Source organism: Heterodontus francisci, chromosome 1, assembly GCF_036365525.1.
Source record: "Heterodontus francisci isolate sHetFra1 chromosome 1, sHetFra1.hap1, whole genome shotgun sequence".
NCBI classification, from domain to species: Eukaryota; Metazoa; Chordata; class Chondrichthyes; order Heterodontiformes; family Heterodontidae; genus Heterodontus; species Heterodontus francisci.
This window is the reverse complement of record NC_090371.1, coordinates 74,604,606-74,630,599: the sequence shown is the minus strand read 5'-3', so window position 1 is coordinate 74,630,599 and position 25,994 is coordinate 74,604,606. Positions and strand designations below refer to the sequence as shown.

Sequence of the window (25,994 nt, the reverse complement as noted above, 5' to 3'; positions counted from 1 at the left end):
GGATCTTATGTTTCAATCAAGTCGCCGCTTACTCTTCTATCCAGCAGATACAAGCCCAGCCTGTCCAACCTTCCCTCACAAGACAACCGCCCATTCCAGGTATTAGTCTCGTAAGCTTTCTCTGAACTGCTTCCAACACATTTACATCCTTCCTTAAATAATGAGACCAATATTCTATTAGCTTTCCTAATTACTTGCTGAGACGGCATACTAACCTTTTGTGATTCATGCACTAGGACACCCAGATCCCTCTGCATCTCAGAGCTCTGCAATCTCTCACCATTTAGATAATACGTTTGCACAGCCAAATGCGTGAGGTGGCACATTTTGGTAGGAGGCGGCAGTAGGCCACATTCTCCTTACAAAGTAACAGCCTAAGGGCAGGGTTCTTAGTTTTGGGTCAGACCCCAATGTCAGGGTCAAATGCAGGTCCCAAACCTGCAGCATGTCATGAGAAGTCACCCGACCTGGATTTTGGCTGGATTGGCCAATTAGTGGCTGGGTGGGGGGTGGGCACGCTCACCATCGAATTAAGGATGGCAGACTGGCTCTCAAAGGCTCCATCAAGGCACCCACTCAGCACTTTTAAAATATTTTACATTAAAAAATGGTCACAGCTGCCAGACCACCATTGTGGAGGGGAATCTCTCCACTGGGCAGCCTGTGACTACAGCTGTGGTCAGGTAGGCTTGGGCTTCAGTCATCCTGCAGCACTGCCCAACACCCAATAAGCCTCTGATCAAGGGCCTTAAATTTAATTACCTTTTAATTACCGTAACAATTACCCACTGCTTGGGGGTAGGATGGTGCCAGCAAACTGGCACAGCGGCTGGCTGCGTGCAATTACATGCCCGCATACCTCAGTTCCCCCCCTCAGACAAGATTTTGGTGCCAAAATCTTGCCCTAAAGTGTGGTCGAGGGACCCGGGGTACACATTCACAAATTATTTAAAAAAGCACCATAAGTTTAAAAAAAAAAAATCACTAGAGCTCATTTTTAGTGGCATAGAATTGAAAAGCAGGGAAGCTATGTAAAGTTGCATCGAGCCTTGGTTAGACCCTTGGAGTATTGTGCAGAGTTATGGTCTCCATATTACAGAAAGGATAGGGGCACAGGAGGAGATGCTAAAAGATTTACAAAGATGATACCAGAACAGGGAGGTTATCACTAACGACGTGTATTTGTATAGCATCTTTAGCGTAGTTAAATGTCTTAAGGCACTTCACAGGAGAGTTAAATGGAATTCGACACCAAGCCACATAAGGGGATACAAGGATAAGTGACCAAAAACTTGGTCAAAGAGGTAGGTTTTAAGGAGGAGAGCAAAGTAGAGAGTTGGGGAGGTTTAGGGAGGGAATTCCAAAACTGTGGGCCTCGGTAGCTAAAGGCACAGCCAACAATGGTGGAGCACTTAAAATAGGTGAAGTTCAGAATTCTAAGGGCTCGCAGGGCTGAGTGGAAGTTGCAGAGTTGAGGGATTGTCAAAGGAGGGTATTTAAACATTAAGATGAAATTTTAAATTGAAATCATTTGGGGACTTGGATCGAATGCAGGTCAGCAAGTCCACTGGCAATGGGTTATTGGAACTTAGTGCAGTACAAGACACAGGGAGCAGTTCTGGATGAGCTGAAGTTTATGCAGGGTGGAAGATGGGAGGCCAACCAGGAAAGCACTGCAATAGTTGCAGCTGGAGGTGACATAGGCATTTAAAACAATTCTTAGTGTATCAGTATTATTGGTCAACAGTAATTTACTGACCATTCCTACTTGCCCCAAGAAGGCATTAAGCAAATGAAATGAGGCTTTGATTGGCATAATGAAAAATCCTTTTACTTATTACAAAAGAAAAAAAGTATAAGTGTTGAAGTCTAGAGTTTCTCCATACTGTGACATGGCAGGGAAGGACATAGCTTTATGCATGATGTTTAGAGTATTTTGGAGGATGTCACTAGTAGGGATAAAGGGGAACCAGTAGATGTAGTATACCTGGATTGCCAAAAGGCATTCGATAAGGTGCCACACAACAGGTTTATAAGCGAGAAAAGGGCTCATGGAGTTGGGGGTAATATATTGCATGGTTAGAGGATTGGTTAACAGACAGGAAACAACGAGTGGCCATAAACAGGGCATTTTCAATTTGGAAGGCAATGAATAATGGAGTGCTGCAAGGATCAGTGCTGGTGCCTCAGCTATTTACATCAATAACTTAGAAGAGACAGAGTAATGTATTTAAGTTTGCTGATGATATAAAAGGTAGGTGGAAAGGTAAGCTTGGGGAGGACACAGGGAGATATAGACAGGTTAAATGAGTGGGCAACAAGATGGAAGATGGAGTATAATGTAGGAAAGTATGAAGTGTTCACTTAGGTTGCAAGAATAGAAAAGCAGAATTTTTTTTTTTTAAAAAAGGTGCGAAACTTGCAAGTGTTAATGTTCAAAGAGATGGGTGTGCTCGTACAAAGAACACAAAAGGTTAGCATGCAAGTATAGCAAGCAATTGGAAGGCAAATGGCACGTTGGGCTTTATTGCAAAGGATTGGAGTACAGAAATAAGGAAGTCTTGCTACAGTTGTACGGGATTTTGGTAAGACCATACCTGGAGCACTGTGTGCAGTTTTGGCCTGCACATTTAAGAAAGGTATACTTGCATCAGAGGCAGTACAGTGAAGTTTCACTATATTGGTCCCTGGGATTGGAAGGGGGGGGGGGGGGGGGGGCAGGGGGTTGTCCAATGATGAGAGGCTGAGTAAATTGGGCCTATATTCTTTGGTGTTCAGAAAAATGAAAGGTGATCTCATCGAAACATACAAGATTCTGAAGGGGCTGGATAGGGTACATGCTGAGAGATTGTTTCTGCTGTTTGGCGAATCAAAATCTCAGGATAAGGGGCCAATCATTCAGGACTGAGATGAGGAGAAATTACTTCACTCAATTCTCTATCCCAGAGGGTTGTGGATGCTCTGTCATTAAATACATTTAAGGCTGGGACAGAGAGATTTTTTGGTCTCTCAAGGAAGCAAGGGAATGGGCAGAAAAGTGGAATTGAAGCCCAAAATCAGCCAAGATCATATTGAATGGTGGAAAGACAGGCCATATGGTCTACTCCTGCTCCTATTTCTTGTGTTCTTATACCACATAGCACTAAGCAATTTCAAACAAAACTCCAATGATATACACCCTGTAAAGGGTAGGCACTACCCAAAGGCAAAGAGGGGGATAATGTGCAAGGAATCCATAATGAGTAAATTGCATGTCAGACAGGAAATTAGATTTTTTGTTAATTTTTAGTTCTCATTTACCCTTCTAGCATCCTCCTCCTTGGTGTATCTTAACCCAAAGTGAAAGACCCGGAAGTCTTTACAGTACAGTAGAAGCTTCTCAGGAATTTTGTTCTTTACAGCACCAGGCAGTAGCGGCTTCTTTTTATCATCATACACTAAAAAGAAAACCACAAAAACGTTATGAAATCTTTACACATGAAGCAATAGAAATATAGGATAGGCCAAACTTCAGTTGCAGTTATTCTTGTTAAAAGTATCAATAAATTACAAATTTCCCATTTCAACATCCCTCTTCCAAAACAAAAGTTAAGCCACCAATTCTATAACCTGACAATGACCATTTCCAACAAGACAGAAATCATACAATCTCCTTGACATTCAACGGCACTGCCATCGCTGAATCCCCCAGTCATCCTGGGGAATTACCACTGACCAAAAACTGAACTGGAGTAGCCACATAAATACTGTGGCTACAGGAGCAGGTCAGAGGCTAGAAATCCTGCGGCGAGTAACTCACCTCCCGACTCCCCAAAGCCTGTCCACCATCTACAAGGCACAAGTCAGGAGTGTGATGGGATATTCTCCACTTGCCTGGATGGGTGCAGCTCCAACAACACTCAAGAAGCTTAACACCATCCAGGACAAAGCAGCCCATAGAATCATAGGAAATAGGAGCAGGAGTAGACCATTCGGACCAATGAGCCTGCTCCACCAAACAGATCATGGCTGATCGTCTACCTCGATGCCATTTTCCCCCATTATCCCCATATCCCTTGATGTCATTAGTATTCAGAAATCTATTGATTTCTGACTTGAACATGCTCAATGATTGAGCTTCTACAGCCCTCTGGGGTAGAGAATTCCACAGATTCACCACCCTCTAAATGAAGACATTCCTCTTCACCTCAGTCTTAAATAACCTACCCCTTATTCTGAGACTGTGTCCCCTTGTTCTGGACTCACTAGCCAGAGGAAACATCCTATCCACATCTACCCTCTCACGCCCTGTAAGAATTTTGTAAGTTTCAATGAGATCACCCTTGTATGAAACTCAAAAAAAAAAACAGGCACAGTTACTGCAATCTCTCCTCAAGACAATCTCGCCATCCCAGGGATTAGTCTGATGAACCTCCTTTGCACTTGCAAGTATATCCTTCTTTAGGAAAAGAGACCAAAACTGAACACAATACGCCAGGTGTGGTCTCACCAAGGCTTTATACATTTGAAGCAATACATCATTACTCAAATCCCCTTGCAATGAAGGCCAACATACTATTTGCCTTAATTGCTTGCTGTACCTAATGTCACGGAACTGTAATTATTTTTCTCCTCGGATTAAAACAGTGTGCCTTTAAGACAGGGAGAGAAGTTTTGGATTTCAGGGACACTGTGCTACAGCTGCACATGTTACCCTAGGCAACAGCAGGAGAGAGGTCACATGGTATAATGTTTTGATTTGACTGTGTAAAACTGGCAAAAGTCAGGTCTGAACCAGTTTGTTTTGAGAGACTTTCCAGCAAAGCGTGAAGAAAAATCACTGTCCATTCTCTCTCAGCAGAAATTCTACAAGGAAGAAAAAAGCCCTTTTTTTAAAATAAGGAGACCGTTGGTATTGCTGAAGGTAGTAAAATCCCTAAACTTTACTTCCAAGCCAGGAAGTATTTGCTTCAAGACTGAATCTCTCTTGACAGTCTATTTTCTGAAATTCGCCGGCGTTTGATGACTGCTGCAGCCGAAGTGTTTTGAGTGTCTATTAAGAACAGACAATTTCATCAAATCCAAGTGAAGACTTCAAGTAGCATTTGATCATTTCCACATTAGAATGTCTTATCCATCAGGAATGTAACCCACTAAGACTTACTTATTTATTAAGAAACAGCTAATTTTTAAAAACACCACTTTTGAAACTAGTTAATTTTTGAGTGATTTTTGAGTGTGTGTGTGTGAATGAGGAAGTTAGATTAAAATAAAAGTTATAAGGTCTTTAGACATAGGTTTATCTTAAGCGTTTAAGATTTAGTTATAATAAATAGTTAATTTGTTGTTGTCTAAAGATACTTGGTTTGGTCCGTTTTATTCTGGGGGTTACTAGAGTTTTTAAATTTGGCTGTTTTCCAGTTGGGTGGGAAAACTTTAATATGCTGTGACCTGTGGAGTGATGGGACTGAACTGACAGTGCATTGCTCCTGCCGCGGTCATAACACTACATACTAGCTTGTAGTGACTCAAACAAGGTCTCTTTGGACATTAACACTTCCCAACCTCTTACCATTTAAGAAATACTCTGCCTTTGTTTTTTTCTACCAAAGTAGATCACTTCACACTTATTCACATTATATTCCATCTGCCATGTTCTTGCCTATTCACTTAGCTTGTCCAAATCCCCTTGAAGCCTCCTTACAACTTACATTCCCACCTAGTTTTCTGTCAGCCACAAATTTGGAAATATTACAATTGGTCCCCATATCCAATATCATTTATATAGACTGTAAACAGCTGTGGCCCAAGCATTGATCCTTGCAGTACCCCTGTAGTAACAGCCTGCCATCCTGAGAATGACACATTTATTTCTGCTCTCTGCTTTCTGTCTGTTAACCAATTCTCAATCCACTGCAGTATATTATCCCCAATCCCATGTGCTCTAATTTTGTTTACTAACCTCCTGTGTGGTACCTTATCAAAAGCCTTCTGAAAATCCAAATACACCACATCCACTGGTTCTCCTTCATCTATGCTACAGGTAACATCCTCAAAAAACTCCAACAAGTTTGTCAAACATGATTTTCCTTTCGTAAATCACACCGTCTGCAAGGTCCCCTCCAAGCCACACACCATCCTGACATAGCAATATATTGCTGTTCCTTCACTGTTGCTGGATCAAAATCCTACAACTCCCTCCCGAACAGCACTGTGGGTGTACCCGCACCAGATGGACAGCGGCAGTTTGAAAAGGCAGCTCAACACTACCTTCTCAAGGGCAATTAGGGATGGGCAACAAATGCTGGCCTTGCCAGCAATGCCCACAACCCAAGAAAAAAAATATTAAAAAATCAAGTCAAGAGACTGGAAGATTTTGACGGACAAATTTAATCCAATTTAACAAAATGAATATTTTTGGAAATACACATTTTACCATAATGAGACACTGAATACTGCATTCCAAATAGCTACAAATCTGGTCACTTCTAAAACTTCCCCGTTCTTGGTTTTACTACCACGCGCTGAAAGCACAGGCCGACAAGCACACGAACAAAGAAGAAGAATCTACATGTCAATAGACAGGAGTAAAGAGCAAAATACATTTCCTTCACTAAAGTTGAAGCCATTAAGAAATTACCATTTGCAGGGAAGCTAATAAATTACATAACAACTTCTCTTTCTCTTCGGCCTCCTAGTCTCGGGAGACAATGGGTAAGCGCCTGGAGGTGGTCAGTGGTTTGTGGAGCAGCGCCTGGAGTGGCTATAAAGGCCATACTAGAGTGACAGACTTTTCCACAGGTACTGCAGAAAAAATTGGTTGTCGGGGCTGTGTTGCGCCTCTGTCTTTTTTCCTGCCAACTGCCAAGTCTCTTCGACTCGCCACACTTCAGCCCCGCCTTTATGGCTGCCCGCCAGCTCTGGCGATCGTTGGCAACTGACTCCCACGACTTGTGATCATTGGCACAGGACTTCATGTCACGTTTGCAGACGTCTTTAAAGCGGAGAAATGGACGGCCGGTGGGTCTGATACCAGTGGCGAGCTCGCTGTACAACGTGTCTTTGGGGATCCTGCCATCTTCCATGCGGCTCACATGGCCAAGCCATCTCAAGCGCCGCTGACTCAGGAGGGTGTATGAGCTGGGGATGTTGGCCGCCTCGAGGACTTCTGTGTTGGAGATACGGTCCTGCCACCTGATGCCAAGGATTCTCCGGAGGCAGCGAAGATGAATGAATTGAGACGTCGCTCTTGGCTGACATACATTGTCCAGGCCTCGCTGCCATAGATCAAGGTATGGAGGACACAGGCTTGATACACTCGGACTTTTGTGTTCCGTGTCAGTGTGCCATTTTCCCACACTCTCTTGGCCAGTCTGGACATAGCAGTAGAAGCCTTTCCCATGCGCTTGTTGATTTCTGCATCTAGAGACAGGTTACTGGTGATAGTTGAGCCTAGGTAGGTGAACTCTTGAACCACTTCCAGAGCGTGGTCGCCAATATTGATGGATGGAGCATTTCTGACATTCTGTCCCATGTTCATTTTCTTGAAGACGATGGTTAGGCCAAATTCGTTGCAGGCAGCCGCAATCCTGTCGATGAGTCTCTGCAGACACTCTTCAGTGTGGGATGTTAATGCAGCATCGTCAGCAAAGAGGAGATCCCTGATGAGGACTTTCCGTACTTTGGTCTTTGCTCTAAGACGGGCAAGGTTGAACAACCTGCCACCTGATCTTGTGTGGAGGAAAATTCCTTCTTCTGAAGACTTGAACACGTGTGAGAGCAGCAGGGAGAAGAAAATCCCAAACAGTGTAGGTGCGAGAACACAGCCCTGTTTCACGCCACTCAGGATAGGAAAGGAGTCTGATGAGGCGCCGCCATGCTGAATTGTGCCTTTCATATTGTCATGGAATGAGGTGATGATACTTAGTAGCTTTGGTAGACATCCGATCTTTTCTAGTAGTCTGAAGAGACCACGTCTGCTGATGAGGTCAAAGGCTTTGGTGAGATCAGTGAAAGCAATGTAGAGGGGCATCTGTTGTTCACAGCATTTCTCCTGTAGCTGACGAAGGGAGAACAGCATGTCAATGGTTGATCTCTCTGCTCGAAAGCCACACTGTGCCTCAGGGTAGACACGCTCAGCCAGCTTCTGGAGCCTGTTTAAAGCGACTCGAGCGAAGACTTTCCCCACTATGCTGAGCAGGGAGATTCCACGGTAGTTGCTGCAGTCACCGCTGTCACCTTTGTTTTTATATTGGCATCGTGCATGTCCTGTGGTACTGCTCCCTCGTCCCAGCACAGGCAAAGCAGTTCATGGAGTGCTGAAAGTATAGCAGGCTTGGCACTCTTGATTATTTCAGGGGGTAATGCCATCCTTCCCAGGGGCTTTTCCACTGGCTCGAGAATCAATGGCATCACTGAGTTCCGACTTTGTTGGCGGTACATCCAGCTCCTCCATGACTGGCAGAGGCTGGGCTGCATTGAGGGCAGTCTCAGTGACAACATTCTCCCTGGAGTCCAGTTCTAGGTATTGTTCCACCCAGCGGTCCATTTGCTTGCGTTGGTCAGTGATTGTGTCCCCTGATTTAGATTTGAGGGGGGCAATCTTCTTGATGGTTGGCCCAAAAGCTCTCCTAATGCCATGTTTCCTGTGTTTGAGGCCAGCTGAATATGACTGCATAGGTGTTGCCAGTAGTCATTTGCGGAGCGCCTGGCTGTTCTTTGTGCGGCGCTTCTGGCTGCTTTAAGTGCTACGGATGTTAACTCACTGGGGGCTTTTTTGTAGTTCAGCAGTGCAATGCGCTTAGCAGCTATGACAGGTTTCAATCTCATTTTGAAGAGCTGGAACCAGTCTGCATTCCGCTTCACACGTTTGCCATAGGTGGTCATGGCTGACTCAGATGGAGTCTGATGTGGGCCCACTTGGTCTCTGCATCCCGTGGGAGTGTTTTGAAGGGCTTTTTCCAAGTGAATTTGGAAAATTTTGTAACAGCTGTGGATAAGAAATTCTGCTCGTGTTGATGCGCGGGTGGTCCTTCTGCTTGGAGTGATGCAGCTTCTTTGGTTTGAGTCTAACCTTGCTGCACACCAGTGAGTGGTCGGTGTCGCAGTCCGCACTGTGGAAGCTGCGTGTGATTTGAACACTGTTTAAAGGAGGCTCGCCTTGTGACGATGAGGTCCAGCTGGTGTCAACGACGTGATCTTGGGTGCCTCCAAGAAACCTGGTGACAGGGTTTAGTGTGAAAGAACGAGTTGGTGATGCACAGGTTATGATAGGTACACAACTCAAGCAGTCTCTGTCCATTCTCATTCATCCTTCCAATGCCGTAGCGCCCAAGGCAGGAGGGCCATGAGTCATGGTCGGCCCCAACCCTGGCATTGATGTCCCCCAGCAGGAACAGATGTTCGGTATTGGGGATGCTACTAACGATATTATGGAGTTCCTCGTAGAACTGGTCTTTATCTTCAGGTGGGGAGCAGTGTGTTGGAGCATAGATGCTGAGTAGGTGTACTGGACCAGAGGCGGTGAGCAGCCGGATGGACAGTATGCGTTCCGAACCATTTGAAGGTGGCTCTATCATGCTGAGCAAGGAGTTTCTGATGGCGAAGCCCACTCCATGCTGTCTTGGTTCTTCAGGATCTCTACCCTGCCAGAAGGTGTAGTCTTGCTCTGCTAGAGATCCGCTCGCAGGGAGGCGTGTCTCCTGAAGTGCTGCAATGTCCACATCGAGTCTACTGAGCTCGTTATTAATGATGGCGGTCTTCCGAAAATCATTGATTTGTGAAAGGTCTTCCGACAGGCCAGGACACATAGTTCTGACGTTCCAGCTTGCAAAACGAAGGGCTGGTACCTTCTTTCCTTTTTTCGTGCTGTTTGGTGCGGTGTTGCAGTCCGCCTTTCGGGCAATGACCCTGAGCTCCAAGCACCCATTGAAGCAGGTGGACTGTGGCGGGACAGAACCTTATTGACCGGGGGCTGCCCGGTTTGAAGCGGGCGGTAGCTGTCCAGTGAGGTGCGATGACCTCTCCCACCGACAAAGGCAACCGGTGGCGCCCAATCTCTATGCCAATTGAGCTGGACTTATAACCCGTAACTGCTGCCTTCAGTGTTGTTTCGGTCGCTGTGAGGCGACTATGGAGTGACCTCTCCATGGCGCATGCCCGGGCGAATGTATGGGGGGTTGAGAGTTGCCCAAGCGTCAAAACCCGCCTCTCGGCTTTTCTGGTGGGGTCCAAAGGAGTGCAGAGCACGACGTTTGGCACCGGTATGGCTGCAGGAACTGCCGGAAACATGCCAAAGGTGACACATGACCGCCTACGGGGTTCCGCTCCGGATTTTCTGTTGGGGTTTACTCCCTTAGCCTTGGACTCTCCCGAGACGCCCACAAGGCAGTGGGGTTGTTAGGGCCCCTGTTCAGGGATAGGTGGATGCCGGTGGGAAGAGGGGGTGCGAGGGAGAGCAGGGGTAAGAGGGTGCAGGTAATACAACATTTCATCAGTTCCCATCATCGATGCCGGGAAAGTTCATCCGCGTCCTCCGGGAGGTGGGCGACAGCCTCGGACGCCAGTACCAGCAGGAATTCACCGACATTGCGCTGCAGATGCACTACGAGCCGCACATCTCCCGCGGGCGCTATGAAGTTGTGGACGAGGAGCCGTTCCGCAATGGAATCAACTGGGGCCGGGTCGTGGCTTTTTACCTGTTCGGGGTTTTTCTCAATGCTTCCCCTCTGTACTAGGTCTTATTACCCTAGGGTTCCGCTGCTCCTTCCTCTCTGCACTGGACTTACCGCACGCAGTGGCCGCAGACGCTCTGGACGATGTGGACAACAGGATAGAAGATCAGAGTATCACCAGCTGTACTTTGTAATTTTGTCCAGTAGAGAAGTGTAGCCTAGGCGTCCAGAAAACTGGATGTCAATTTGAGTACGATTTAGTGCTCAATGAAGAAAGTAAAGAGCAGGTATGGCTGGGAGAGGGCAGTGGGCCCAGGTAACATTAAACTAGCTGTTAACTTGTAGTTCGGGCTAAAATGTACTGATTAAAGAGCCAGGGGAATTTAAACAGTTTAAGAGGGTAGATTGGGGGAGAAAGCACTAAGAATGGGAGCAGATGGCCATGGATAGAGTTGCACAGCAAGGGAGCTATCTTCCAGGAGCCATCTTGGTCACAAGATATAACAACTATAACTGCCAAAATGTCAATTTGGCTCAACTGATATCTCTCAACTGAATAGTCAGAAGATTTTAGGTTTAAGGCCCCTCAAAGACTTATCTGGGCAGACAGTCCAGCACAACACAGAGCTCAGTATTGCAGGAATAAAACATTAACTAGAGGCTACATCTGCCTGTTCAGGTGGATACTAAAGATCTCCTGGCATTATTCAGTGAGCAGAAAGTTCTGCTGAAGCCCTGATAAACATTTCTCGTTCAACCAACACAGCTTAAAAAAAAAAAACTGATCATTCACCTCACTTGCTCTTTATAAGATCCTGCAGTGTAAAATTGGCTCCTACATTATAGCAGGCTGTTACTAGTGGGGTACTGCAAGGATCAAAGTAGTAACTTTGGAGATTGAGACAAATACACAAGCTGCAAGACGGAGCATCTTACATTACTGATGTAATGCATTCTTGCTGGTTACTTGCATCTCAAATAGTTACAACAGCTTAAAAAAGCTATATTCTCCCATATTTCATTTGACATATATTTTACAAATTGCAGTTTTGGCATCTGATGGATTGTCACCAACTGAATATATGCAGCATGACTGCAGGTTATTAACTTTCTATGATTACAAGTGACACTATTTTTTTATGCCTGTTTAAACAGAATCCATTGATCCTTTGTTTTTATAGCAAATGGTTATACTTGATTAGAAAGCAAATGAACAATTTAACGGGACTAAGTCAATTACTGCAATCTTTCCTCTTAAAACCTTCCCTCTATCCCCATTTCCTGTGAGTATTTACTCCTTGCAGTCACTCTGCAATATAGCCACCAAAATGACTACTGTAAATGTGCAAACTTCAGCAGGGAACAACAGCAGGCAAGCCAACCATGGAACATAACTAAGGGTATTAAGGGTTATTGTACCAAGGTAGATGAATGGAGTTAAGCTACAGATCAGCAATGTTCTAACGGAGTGGAAGAAAACAGGCTTGATGGGCTGAACGGCCTACTCTTGAATTTTGTCCTCACCCCACGCACACACTGCTGCAGTTATAATCTACATCTACTGCAAAAATCAAAGATTCCATGCAGCGTTTCTCATTATATGAGGGGAGGCGGTGGCATAGTGGTATTATCACTAGACAAGTAACCCAGAGACCCAGAGTACTGCTCTGGGGACGTGGCTTTGAATTCAATTAATAAATCTGGAATTAAAAGCTAGTCTAATAATGGCCATAAAACCATTGTCATAAAAACCCATCCGGTCCACTAATGTCCTTTAAGAAAGGAAATCTGCTGTTCTTACCTGGTCTGGCCTACATGTGACTCCAGACCCACAGCAATGCGGTTGACTCTTAAAGCCCTAACAAGCCACTCAGTTGTATCAAACTGCTACAAAGTCAATAAAGAATGAAACCGGACAGACCACCTGGTATCGACTTAGGCACTGGAAACAACAATGGCAAATCCAGTCCTGTTGACCCTGCAAAGTCCTCCTTGCCAACATCTGGGGGCTTGTGCCAAAGTTGGGAGAGTTGTCCCACAGACTAGTCAAGCAACAGCCTGACATAGTCATACTCACTGAATCACATCCTACAGACAATGTCCCAGACACCGCCATCACCATCCCCAGGAATGCCCTGTCCCACCAACAGGACAGATCCAGCAGAGGTGGTGGCACAGTGGCATACAGTCAGGAGGGAGTTGCCCTGGGAGTCCTCAACATCGACTCTAGGCCCCATGACGTCTCATGACATCAAGTCAAACATGGGGAAGGAAACCTCCTGCTGATTACCACCTACTGCCCCCAGTCAGCTGATTAATCAGTATGCCTCCACGTTGAACACCACTTGGAGGAAGCACTGAGGGTGGCAAAGGCACAATATGTACTCTGGGTGTACTCACCAGGAGTAGCTCGGTAGCATCATTATTGATTGAGCTGGCCAAGTCCTAAAGGATGAAGTACGAGTGTACTTCAGGCCTCCAAACAGTCAGGGAGAGATTGAACAGATATGTAGGCAAATCTCAGAGGTGTAAAAATAATAGGGTAATAGTAGGGGATTTCAATTTCCGACTTTTTTTTTATATAGAGATACAGCACTGAACTAGGCCCTTCGGCCCACTGAGTCTGTGCCGACCATCAACCACCCATTTATACCAATCCTACATTAATCCCATATTCCCTACCACATCCCCACCTGTCTATATTTCCCTACCACCTACCTATACTAGGGGCAATTGCTAATGGCCAATTCACCTATCAACCTGCAAGTCTTTGGCTTGTGGGAGGAAACCGGAGCACCCGGAGGAAACCCACGCAGACACAGGGAGAACTTGCAAACTCCACACAGGCAGTACCCAGAATTGAACCCGGGTCGCTGGAGCTGTGAGGCTGCGGTGCTAACCACTGCGCCACCCCAACTGGGATAGTCTTAGTGCAAAAGGCTCAAAGGGGGCGGAATTCTTAAAGTGCATCCAGGAGAGCTTTTTGAGCCAGTACGTAGAAAGTCCTACAAGAGAAGTGGCGGTACTGGATCTAATCTTAGGGATTGAAGCCAGACAAGTGGTACAAGTGTCAGTGGGGGAGCATTTCGGGGATAGTGTTCATCTGTATTCACTGTGGAGAAGGACGATGTAAGCGTAGAGATCAGGGAGGGGGATTGTGATATATTTGAACAAATTAGCATTGAAAGGAAGGAGGTATTAGCAGTTTTAGCGGGCTTAAAAGTGGATAAATCCCCCTGGCCCAGATGAGATGTATCCCAGGCTGCTATGCGAGGCAAGGGAGGAGATTGCAAGAGCTCAAACACAAATTTTCCAAATCCTCTCCGGTCACAGAAGTGCCAGGGGACTGGAGGACAGCGGATGTTGTACCATTATTCAAGAAGGGTAGTAGGGATAAACCAGGTAATTACAGGTCAGTGAGTCTCACATCAGTGGTAGGGAAACTCTTAGAAAAAATTCTGAGGGACAGGGTTAATCTCCACTTGGAGAGGCAGGGATCAATCAAGGATAGTCAGCATGGCTTTACCAGGGAGAGATCATGTCTAGCTAACTTGACAGAATTTTGAGGTGGTGACTGGGTATGTAGTTGAGGGTAAAGCAGTTGATGTAGTCTACATGGACTTCAGTAAGGGTTTTGATAAGGTCCTGCATGGGAGATTGGTCATGAAGATAAAAGCCCATAGGATCCAAAATTGATTTAGTGGCAGGAGGCAGAGGGTGATGGTCAAGGGTTGTTTTTGCAATTGGAAGCCTATGACCAGTGGTGTACCGCATGGATGGTGCTGGGACCCTTGCTGTTTGTAGTGTACATTAATGATTTAGACGTGAATATAGGAGGCATGATCAGCAAGTTCGCAGATGTCACAAAAATTGGCAGTGTCGTAAACAGTGAGGAGGAAAGCCTTAGATTACAGAACGATATAGATGGGCTGGTAAGATGGACAGAGCAGTGGCAAATGGAATTTAATCCTGAGAAATGTGAGGTGATGCATTTTAGGAGGACTAACAAGTCAAGGGAATATACAATGGATGGTAGGACCCGAGGAAGTACAAAGGGTCAGAGGGACCTTGGTGTACTTGTCCATAGATCACTGAAGGCAGCAGCACAGGTAGATAAGGTGGCTAGGAAGGCATATGGGATAATTGCCTTTATTAGCCGAGGCATAGAGTATAAGAGCAGGGAGGTTATGATGCAGCTGTATAAAATACCAGTTAGGCCACAGCTGGAGTACTGTGTCCAGTTCAGGTCGCCACACTATAGGAAGGATGTGATTGCACTGGAGGGTGAGCAGAGGAGATTCACCAGGATGTTGCCTGGGCTGGAGCATTTCAGTTATGAAGAGGGACAGGATAGGCTAGGGTTGTTTTCCTTACAGCAGAGAAGGCTGAGGGGGGACCTGATTGAGGTATACAAAATTATGAGGGGCATAAATAGGGTAGATAGAAAGAAACGGTTTCCCTTAGCGGAGGTGTCAATAATCAGGGGGCACAGATTTAAAGGTAAGGGGCAAGAGGTTTAGAGGGGATTTGAGGAAATATTTTCACCCAAAGGGTGGTTGGAATCTGGAACGCACTGCCTGAAGGGGTGGTAGAGGCAGGAACCCTCAACATTTAAGTAGTATTTAGATGAGCACTTGAAAAGCCATAGCATGCAAGGCTACGAGCCAAGTGCTGGAAAATGGGATTAGAATAGATGAAGGGTCACTGACCTGAAATGTCAACTCTGTTTCTCTCTCCACAGATACTGCCAGACTTGCTGAGTATTTCCAGCATTTCTTGTTTCCATTTTATATTAGAATAGATAGGCTTGATGGCCGGCATGGATAAGGTGGGCCGAAAGGCCTGTTTGTGTGCTGTATAACTCGATGACTCTACGATTATGACATAGCTGCCAGACTGGGTATGCGGCAGGTGGAGAGAATCAACACGAGGGAAAAACATACTTGACCTTGTCCTCACCAATCTGCCTATTGCAGATGCATCTGTGGTATTGGTAGGAGTGACCACTGCACAGTCCTTGTGGAGACGAAGTCCCGCCTTCCCATTGAGAATACCCTCCATCGTGTTGTATGGCAGTACCACTGTGCTAAATGGGATAGACTTCGAACAGATCTAACAATGCAAAACAGGGCACCCAAGAGGTGCTGTGGGCCATCAGCAGCAGCAGAATTGTATTCAACCACAATTTCTAACCTCATGGCCCAGCATATCCCCCACTCTACCGTTACCATCAAGCCGGGGTATCAACCCTGGTTCAATGAAGAGTGCTGGAGAGCATGCCAGGAGCAGCACCAGGCATATCTCAAAATGAGGTGTCAACCTGGTGAAGCTACAACCCAGGACTACTTGAATGCCAAAGAGCGTAAGCAGCATGCGATAGACAAAGCTAAGTGTTCCCACAACCAACAGATCAGATCTAAGCTCTGCAGTCCTGCCACATCCAGTCATGAATGGTGGTGGACCATTAAACAACTAACTGGAGAAGGTGGTTTCACAAAATCCCCATCCTCGATGATTGGGGAGCCCAGCAGATCCATCTCAACCTCCTCCTAAAGTCCCCAGCATCACAGATGCCAGTCTTCAGCCAATTCAATTCACTCCATGTGATATCAAGAAATGACTGAAGGCAATGATACTGCAAAGGCTATGGGCCCTGACAAGATCCTGACTGTGGTACTGAAGAGCTGTGCTCCAGAACTGGACATGCCCCCTGGCCAACTGTTCCAGTACAGCTACAACACTGGCATCTACCCAGCAATGTGGAAAATTGCCCAGGTATGTCCTGTACACAAAAAGCAGGACAAATCCACACCGGTCAATTACCACCCCAGGCTACTCTCGATCATCAGTAAAATGATGGAAGGCGTCGTAGGCAGTGCTATCAAGTGGCACTTGCTTAGCAATAATTTGCTCAGTGACGCTCAGTTTGGGTTCCGCCAGGGCCACTCAGCTCCTGACCTTGTTACAGCCTTGGTTCAAACATGGACAAAAGAGCTGCTCTCCAGCGGTGAGGCGAGAGTGACTGCCCTTGATATCAAGGCAGCATTTGACTGAGTATGGCATCAAGGAACCCCAGCAAAACTGGAGTCAATGGGAATCGGGGGAAAATTCTCCACCGGTTGGAGTCATACCTAGTACAAAAGGAATATGGTTGTGGTTGTTGGAGGTCAAAACATCTCAGCTCCAGGATATCACTGCAGGAGTTCCTCAGGGTAGTGTCCTAGGCCCAACCATCTTCAGCTGCTTCATCAATGACCTTCCTTCAATCATAAGGTCAGAAGTGGGGATGTTCGTTGAGGATTGCACTATGTTCAGCACCATTCGCAACTCCTCAGATACTGAAGCAGTCAGTGTAGAAATACAGCAAGATCTGGACAATATCCAGGCTTGGGCTGCTAAGTGGCAAGTAACATTCGCACCAGAAAAGTGCCAGGCAATGACTACCTCAAACAAGAGAGAATCTAACCATCTCCCCTTGACATTCAATGGTATTATGATCAGTGAATCCCCCACTATCAACATGTTAGGGGTTACCATTGACAAGAAACTGAAGTGGAGTAGCCATATAAATACCGTGGCTACAAGAGCAAGTCAGAGGCTAGGAATCCTACAGTGATTAACTCACCTCCTGACTCCCCAAAACCTGTCCATCATCTACAAGACACAAGTCAGGAATGTGATGGTATACTCTCCACTTGCCTGGATGGGTGCACCTCCAACTACACTCCAGAAGCTCGACACCATCCAGGACAAAGCAGCCCACATGATTGGCACACCATCCACAAACATTCACTCCCTCCACCACTGACGCACAGTGGCTGCAGTGAGTACCATCTACAAGATGTACTGCAGCAATGCACCAAGGTTCCTTAGATAGCACCTTCCAAAACCATGAGCTCTACCAACTAGAAGGACAAGAGCAGCAGTTACATGGGAACACCACCACCTGCAAGTTCCCCTCCAGGCCACACACCATCCTGACTTTGAACTAGAGCGTCATTCCTTCACTGTCGTTGGGTCAAAATCCTGAAACTCCCTTCCTAACAGCACTGTGGGTCTACCTACCTCACATGGACTGCAGCGGTTCTAGAATGTGGCTCACCACCACCTTCTCAAGGGCAATTAGGGATGGGCAATAAATGATGGCCTAGCCAACAATGCCCACATCCCATGAATGAGTTAAAAAAAATTACCTCCAAAGATCTGGTCCACGCAATGCAAGGATACATCATTTTCACCCATCAGTTTATTCCTATAGGACTGTTCCTAAAATGCAAATGACAGGACAAAAGAAATCCAATTAAGTATACAACAAAGACAACAGATCACTTAAAGCCAATGCCTAGATCATACTTATTCGCACAACTATCTAAAGTGCAAGTCTTAATGATACTGGGTAATTTCAGCAAGTGTTTCAAATTACACAGAACACATTGCTCACGGCGTTACTTTTACTTAGTCTGAGATATGGAATGCAGTTGATGGATTAGCACTACCCCTTTGGAATTTTAAACATGGCAATGGTTCTCAATGCTTGAACAGCAATTGAACTGAAATAACACATGACTACAATTCAAAGCAAGCATACCCAATCTTGAAATTATACAATGGTTCGTATTATGGCCTCCTATAAACTCGCCTCAAATGAAATTTGCAATGTTTGCACAAGTTGGAAACTGTTCATTCCTTCCTGCCCAAGGACTTCCAATATTCTTAATTATTTACAAAATGATTTAAAAGGAGATTTTCCTCAACTTTATTCTATACTTCCCATGTGATTCCTCTCATACCATCCCTATCCCATCACATTTCCATATTGACCCTGACTCACTCCCACAATCAGCAGCTCCTCAGCTGACATCTTGAAAAATCAGCTAATTAAAATTCTGTAGGATCAGTTATGCCCGAATGAAACACAAGGCAGCGACAACTCAAAGGGGAAATGGATATCAGAGTCAGAGTGTTACGGTCACGTAAGGAGGGTTCGAAGGGCTTCCCTCTTTTCCCTGCCCTTGTTTGACCACAACAGGTATTATCCTTTTTTTTTTTTAAAGTGGAGGTACTGGCCAATTCAGTCGGTGTTTGATTACTTACTTGTTATGATTGCAAGAATCAATCGGACAAGTTTTCTTGAGTTTAACAATGAAAAAGAGGTTAACTTTATTGTACCTAAAGAGAACTAATAAAAATAATAATGAACGGGTGACAGTGGTTATCACTGCAGCCTCACAGCTCCAGCGACCTGGGTTTGGTTCTGGGTACTGCCTGTGCGGAGTTTGCAAGTTCTCCCTGTGACTGCGTGGGTTTCTGCTGGGTGCTCCGGTTTCCTCCCACAGCCAAAGACTTGCAGGTTGATAGGTAAATTGGCCATTATAAATTGCCCCTAGTGTAGGTAGGTGGTAGGAGAATGGTAGGGATGTAGTAGGGAATATGGGATTAATGTAGGGTTAGTATAAATGGGTGGTTGTTGGTCAGCACAGACTCGATGGGCTGAAGGGCCTGTTTCAGTGCTATATGACTCTCTCTCTGCCAACTTTCTTACACACACACACACAATCCATTAAAAAAGGGCAATACAGTCTGTGGCATTTGGTGATTCGGCTGGCTTTCAGCTGAACTCAGTGGTCCTAAAGCTTTTAGTTTGAAGAGGTAGATGACTGGTTCAGTGGGTCTCTTGGAGACAGCGATGCAGATGATTTCCTCCAACGGTGTTTGATTGTAGCCGGAGTATGCAAAAAGTGGTCAGTCAACAGGCAGGATTTGAAAGCTTTCAAGCTGGAATGGAGACAGAGACAGACTCTCACTCGGGTCTGCACATGTCAGAATCCAGTTGCTTTTCCTTTCTCTGCTTAAAACCACAGATGGGGAGGGGCTTGTCACATGACAGTCACAGTCAAACATAGAAGTTAGCAGTATTTCTTGCATGCTAAAAAGAACAGTTAGTTCCTTTGAACTTCCTGGGTCTTGGTTCTTGCTGGGGCATGAGCAGACATATCATCTCCCTCCTCAAGCATTGCAGTATAGGATACAGGGTTTCAAATTAAGCCATCTTGAGCTGCCAGCAAAGTCATCCTTGTAGCTTTTCTTTAAATGTCTTTTAAAAAGATATAAATTCAGATCTCCAGTCAGTGGATTAAAGAAAATGATCAACAAAGCACATTGGCGTAACAGTCACTCATTAACCAGCTGGTGGGTGGGGGGGCACCTTCCTGGTGTCCTGCTGCAATTTCGGCTGTCCATACTTCCCATACCCTCGCATGCCATGTCGCCCCATCCCCCTACCAACCCCACTACACCCCCCCAACCCATTCCACGCACCCATGGCCATCCTGTCGCCCAAACCACCCAACCCACTCCCCATGCCAACCCATTCCATCCTCACCCCATACCATCCTGTTCACCTCCCCCAACTCAGCCCCTGTGCGTCCTGTTTTCCCTTCCCTCCCCCACCCAAAAGCACTGTCCCGTTTTCCCACCCACCCCCCCCCCCCCCCAACACCGTGCCATCCTGTTTTCCCTCCCCAGCGTAGTCCCCCTCAAAGGAGGGCCTTATACTTTACTCCAGATGCCTTGCATCAGATGGATCAAAAAGTAGTTGCACTCAGTACCCGAAATGTAACAATAAAGTTGCAAAATATTTAATTAACCAACTGTAATCCCACAGCTGCAGACATACACCAGACAGACAAAAACTGTGTATTGTTATGGTTTCTCATTTCCTCTAGGGCAAATCAATCTAACACAGCATCAGTTTCTTTTTCTCACCTCTAGGATTTGTTCCTTCTCAAAAAACTTATTCTGCCTCTGACATCAAACCATGCACCCATCGATTCTTCCAGCACACACCTGCTTCTGCTCTTCAAAACTACAATTTCACTCACTCAGCAATCCAGCCAACTTCTGATGCCAGTTGCCAACTTAATTCTGGCCTCAATCCCTCAAGCTCCAGAAAACAGAAATGGAAGATTGCAGTTTAATTCAGCAAACTGGAGCAAGCAGCAAACACAGAACCATAGAAATTTATAGCACAGAAGGAGGCAAGAGCTATCCAGCCTAATCCCACTTTCCAGCTCTTGGTCAGTAGCTTTGAAGGTTACAGCACTTCAAGTGCATATTCAAGTACTTTTTAAATACAATGAACGCTTCTGCCTCCACCGCCCTATCATGGAGTGAGTTCCAGAGCCCTACCATCCACAGTGAAAAATTTCTCAACTCCTTGTAATTGTTCTACCAATTACTTTTAATCTATGCCCCCAGTTATTGACCTCTGCTAAAAGAAATAGGTCATAGAACAAAAGAAATGGCCCTTAAAGCCTGCTCCACCATTCAATACAACCAATCAAGACCTTTCCAAACTATCCAAAAAAAATCAATCGGTCTGGAATATACTCAATGACTAAGCATCCACAGCTCTCAGCCCTTTGAGTGAAGAAATGTCTCATTTCAGACTTAAATGGTCGTCCCCTTATACCGAGACTGTGCCCCGTTCTTGGCAAGCCCCTTTTGAATCTTCTATGTTTCAATGGAATCACCTCTCATTCCTCTAAACTCGAGAGTATAAGCCCAATTTACTCAGCCTCTCATCCTAGGAATCAGCCTAGCGAACTGTTGCAGCACTCCCAAAATAAGTATATCCTTCCTTATGCAAGGAGAACAAAACTATACTTGGTACTCCAGGTGTGGCCTAACCAAGTTTTATACTCAAAACCTTTTGTAATAAAGGCTAACATGCCATTTGCTTTCCTAACTGCTTGATGTACCTGCATGTTAACTTTGTGGTTCATGTACAATAACACCCTTTCAGATCCACTTTATCCCCTCAATTAATTCTCTCCTCAGCCTCCTCTATTCCAAAGAAAACAATTCCAGTCTATTAGAGCTTTACTCATACAAAAATTCTCCAGTCCTGCAACATCTGCGTAAATCTTCTCTGTAACCGCAATAATGCAATCACATCCTTCCTGCAATGCAGTGATTAGAACTGCATGCAGTACTCCAGCTGTGGCCTAACTAGTGTTTTACACAATACTAGCATAAGCCACCCGCTCTTATAAATGATGCCTCAACCAAAGTTTCCCAAATGCCTTTTAAACCACCTTATCTAGATTCAGACATCTGTGGTACCCAAAAGGTCCCTCGGCTTCTCAGATCCTACCATTTAAGTATTCCATTGCCCCGTTTGCCCTCCTCAAATGCATTACCTCATACTTCTCCAGATTGAATTCCATTTTCTACTTTGTTGCTCACCTACCAGTCCATCAACATCTTAATGCAGTCTACTGCTTTCTTCCTCACGATCACCCCTATGACCAACTTGTGTGTGATCTGCAAACTTGTTAATCCTACATTTAATTCTAAATCATTGATGTAAACTAGGAAAAGGAAGGGCACAGTATGGAGTCCTGCAGAACTCCACGAGAAACAGCCTTCCAGTGACAAAAACACCCATCAACAATTACTTTGTGTTTCCTGCCACTGAGCCAATTTTGGATCTAAATTGCCACTTGCCTTGGATCCCAAGGATGGGCTTTTACTTTTCTGATCAGTCTGCCAGAAATGAGACCTTGTCAAAAGCCTCCCTGAAATCCACACGAACTAGATCAAGCCCACTACCCTCATCGACCCTTCTGGTTATCTCCTCAAAATTTCAAATCAAATTAGTCAGACACTACCTTCCCTTCAGAAATCCATGTCAACAGTCCTTGATTAATCAGTGCCTAAATGGCAATTAATACTATACCTCAGAACATTTTCCCCAATAAATTTGCCCACCACCGACATTAGGCTAACTGGCCTGTAATTACTTCATATATCTCTTTTTCACATGTTGCCATTTTGGGTCTACTTGAGGTTCACTCAGTCGCACAGACACTGGCCTGCAAGCAAAGCATCCACTTGCCCTTCAAATTGAAGGAAGATTAGAAACCCTCCAGAAAAAAAGAAAAAAAAAATCCACATTCACCACACACAAAATGTTCTTACTGATGCTTACCACTTCATCCAACAACTGCTCAGCACTTAAAAACGAAATCTTGAAATTTGTACAGACAAGCTTTCCGTAAAAGCCCCGTTGTAAAGAATCTTCTCGACTGTATTTCACTACAGTGTTTGCTTCACAGATTACAATTTCCCCTGTGCGAGACAGAAAAGGGAAATGGGGAGTCGGGAGAAGAAACATTAGAACTGGTCAAATCAATTATTTGTACAGGTTGCGAAACATGTGAACTAGTAACATTTATCCGACCTTCTATCATCTCTCCGCATAACTGAAGTCCCTCATCCCTGGTACCATTCCCTTTGAACGCTGTTAAAGGTCTTGACATCCTTCGTAAAGTGTGGTGCCCAGAACTGGACACAATACTCAATCCGAGATCCGACCACTATATAGAAGTTTAGCACTTCTTCAAATCATGCGCTTTTACATCTTTCCACATTTGAATCTCTCCAAATTAGGTTTCCACAGCACCATACGGCCCTAATAAAAGCCATGAACAACATCCTTTGCGGCTGCCTGTAAGGTCACCGAACTTAAACATTAACTCTGCTTCTCTCCACAGATACTGCCAGATCTGAGTATTTCAAGCACTTTGTTTTTGTTTCATCCTTCTCAAAGGCCATCTCTTCAATTGTCCGGCTCAGCAGGACAGTTCTTTAGACCATGCAGCCCAAGACTGTTCTGCTATTCAACAGATCATGGTTGATCTATACCTCAACTCCATTTACTTGCCATTGTTCCATATCCTTTGATGCCCTCATTTAACAAAAAACAAACAATCTCAATCTTGAAAACTTCAACTGACCCAGTGCCACAGCCTTTTGTGTGAGGGAGGGGAATGCGGGGGGAGGGGGGGTTAGAGGCGGAGAAAGAGGGAACATGCTCCAGATTTCCACTACCCTATGTGGAAAACGTGCTACCCAATTTCACTCTTAAATGACAAAGCACTAATTTTAAGATTAGGCCTCCTTTTGTTTTGGATTCCCCCATCAGCAGAAATGATTTCTCTACCTACCCTATCAAATCCCTTAATACAATACTCTGATTAAAATCACCCCATTCAAGGGAAAACAGGCAACTTGTCCTCATAATTTTACCCTTTAAGCCCTGGTAGCATCTGGTGAAACTGTACGCCCTCCAAGATCAATATATCTTTTGAGGTTCAACACCCCAAACAGAACAGGACTTCAGATGGGGTCTGACCAAGGATCTGTGCAACTGAAGGATCAGTTTTGAATATTAATCCCCTTGAGATAAGACAAACATCCATTAGGCTTTTTGATTACTTTGTACCTGCGCTCTAGCCTTTAGTCAATTATGTACCTGGACCCCAAATCCCTTTGCTCCTCCACAGCTCCTAGTCTCTCCCCATTAAGGAAATATTCCAATGTCACTCCGATGCAAAGTGGATAACCTCACACTTCCCCACATTGGACTCCATCTGATACAAAGGGACATAGACAGACAAAGTGAGAAAACCTGTAATTTCCTACTCCCACCAATAAAAACAACTTACTTTGCCTCCCAACTTTGTCATTCGCAAACTTGGACATTCCACATGAAAGGCTGAGGCCCCAGTACAGATCTCTGGGGAACATCACTTGTCACATCCTGCCAATCGGAGAAGAAACCCTCAATCCCTACTCTGTCTCCTATCAACCAACCAACTACCCCCACTCATGTCACAAGGTTACCTCCAATTCCAAACCAATTGTAGCCAGAGCATTTCTTGAAATGACTTCTCCTTTCCCTGCAGAGTCATCTCTGGAGTCCCCACTGTGGCTCTCTCCTTTTCTCAGCTACATGTCAACACCAACTGAAGACACAAAAATCAAGTTCAACTTGCACTATGATGACACACAGTTCTACCTCTTCACCTTTTGCAATGCCTCAAATGCCTTTATGGTGTTAGACTAGTGCCTGACTTACTGGATGACCTGCACTTCCTCCAGATAAAAAACAATGGGAAGACAATCATAATTTTTGGTTGCTGCCAGAAACAATGCCCTTGTCACCAATTCCATATCCCTCCCCAACCACTGTCTTGATTAACCCAGAGAGTTTACACTCTCACTGTTCTATTTGACCCAGAATTGATTTTCTAACCATACATTCCCTCTGCCACAAAGGCCACCTATTTCTACGACCAAGATCACCCACCTCCATCATTGCCTATCTGCTGATGAAATCCTTATTCATGGCCTTTGGCACCTTCACACTCAAATGCCATTGGTCTCCAGGCCAGCCTCCCATCTGCCATAAGCTTCAGCACATTCAAACTTTTGTGGCCATATCCTATCCTGTGCTTCATTCACCCTCACCCCCTGTGCTCACTGACTGACATTGGAAAAGACAGCCAACACTTCAAATTTAAAATTCTCTTTTTTAAATTCCTCTGATGCTTCCTACCTCTAACTTCATATAGCCCTACAATCCTCAGCGGTACATTCTTTGCCACTGGCCTCTTGTGCACACCAGAGTCCTTTTTCTGCATCATGGTGCTTGCACCTTCAACCGTCTCAACCCTACGGTCTGGAATTCCATTGCCAAAACTTTGCCACCTGTGTACTTCTGTCTTTTTCATTAAGGCCTGCCTGAAAACCCACCTCTTTAACCAAGCTTTAAGCACCCAAGATACTACATGCAAGTTGCAATCATCCATCCAAAAGGGAAGACGTGGCCTGAGTTTAACATTAAAAGATGGCACTTCAATATTTCAGTGATGTAATGAAGGGGTGCAGTAATGTTACGTGTTCAAGTCTCCAGAATGACCTTCTGATTCAGGCAAGAGTCTACCACGGAGCCAAGGCTGACACGTATCACATTGATTACCCAGGTTTTGGGCTTTTAAGGAGAGAAGTAAAAAAGTCATTTTATTGCAGCTCAAGTTTGATTTCCTTATTACACATGGAGAAAAGATCCCATTGTTGTAAAAAAAAAAAAAATCTATGAACGGTCACATCAGCTCCAACTGGATCAAAATCCTGGAACACCCCTCCAACACCACTGAGCGTGTCCGCACCAGACTGACTGCAGCAGTTCAAGACGATGGCTTACCATCACTTTCGAGGGCAATGCCCATATCCCATGAAACAAACAAACTGAAATTAAAATACAAATGACTAGTTTTAATTTTTGTTTCAACAAAATAGCACCAAGGGGTTCCGCTTTTGTTAATAGTGGATACTTTCTACTGCTCATCTAGCATGAAATAAGTGGCCAATAAGGCAAAAAGGTCTAAACATGTGTTTGGAATTCAATTTCTTCACAGCAATATTAAAATCAGGCATTATGCAGATAGACTATCCCAAATCTAAGTTTCAGTTTGTTGCAAATATTGGTGTACA

The 25,994-nt window shown here is 45.1% G+C and overlaps 1 protein-coding gene across 3 annotated transcripts in view; it reads right to left on the bottom strand.

Moving 5' to 3' along the window:
- The window catches only part of mtmr12 (myotubularin related protein 12), a 112,711-nt gene that overhangs the window by 65,832 nt on the left and 20,885 nt on the right, over positions 1–25,994 (bottom strand). For all 3 annotated transcript variants that reach the window (XM_068031960.1, XM_068031970.1, XM_068031980.1), the window contains exons 3-5: positions 22,645–22,784; positions 17,846–17,918; positions 3,301–3,437 (exon numbers count right to left, since the gene is read on the bottom strand). In XM_068031960.1, coding sequence (XP_067888061.1) covers positions 3,301–3,437; positions 17,846–17,918; positions 22,645–22,784 — 350 coding nt within the window. The remainder of the gene's footprint in view (positions 1–3,300; positions 3,438–17,845; positions 17,919–22,644; positions 22,785–25,994) is intronic.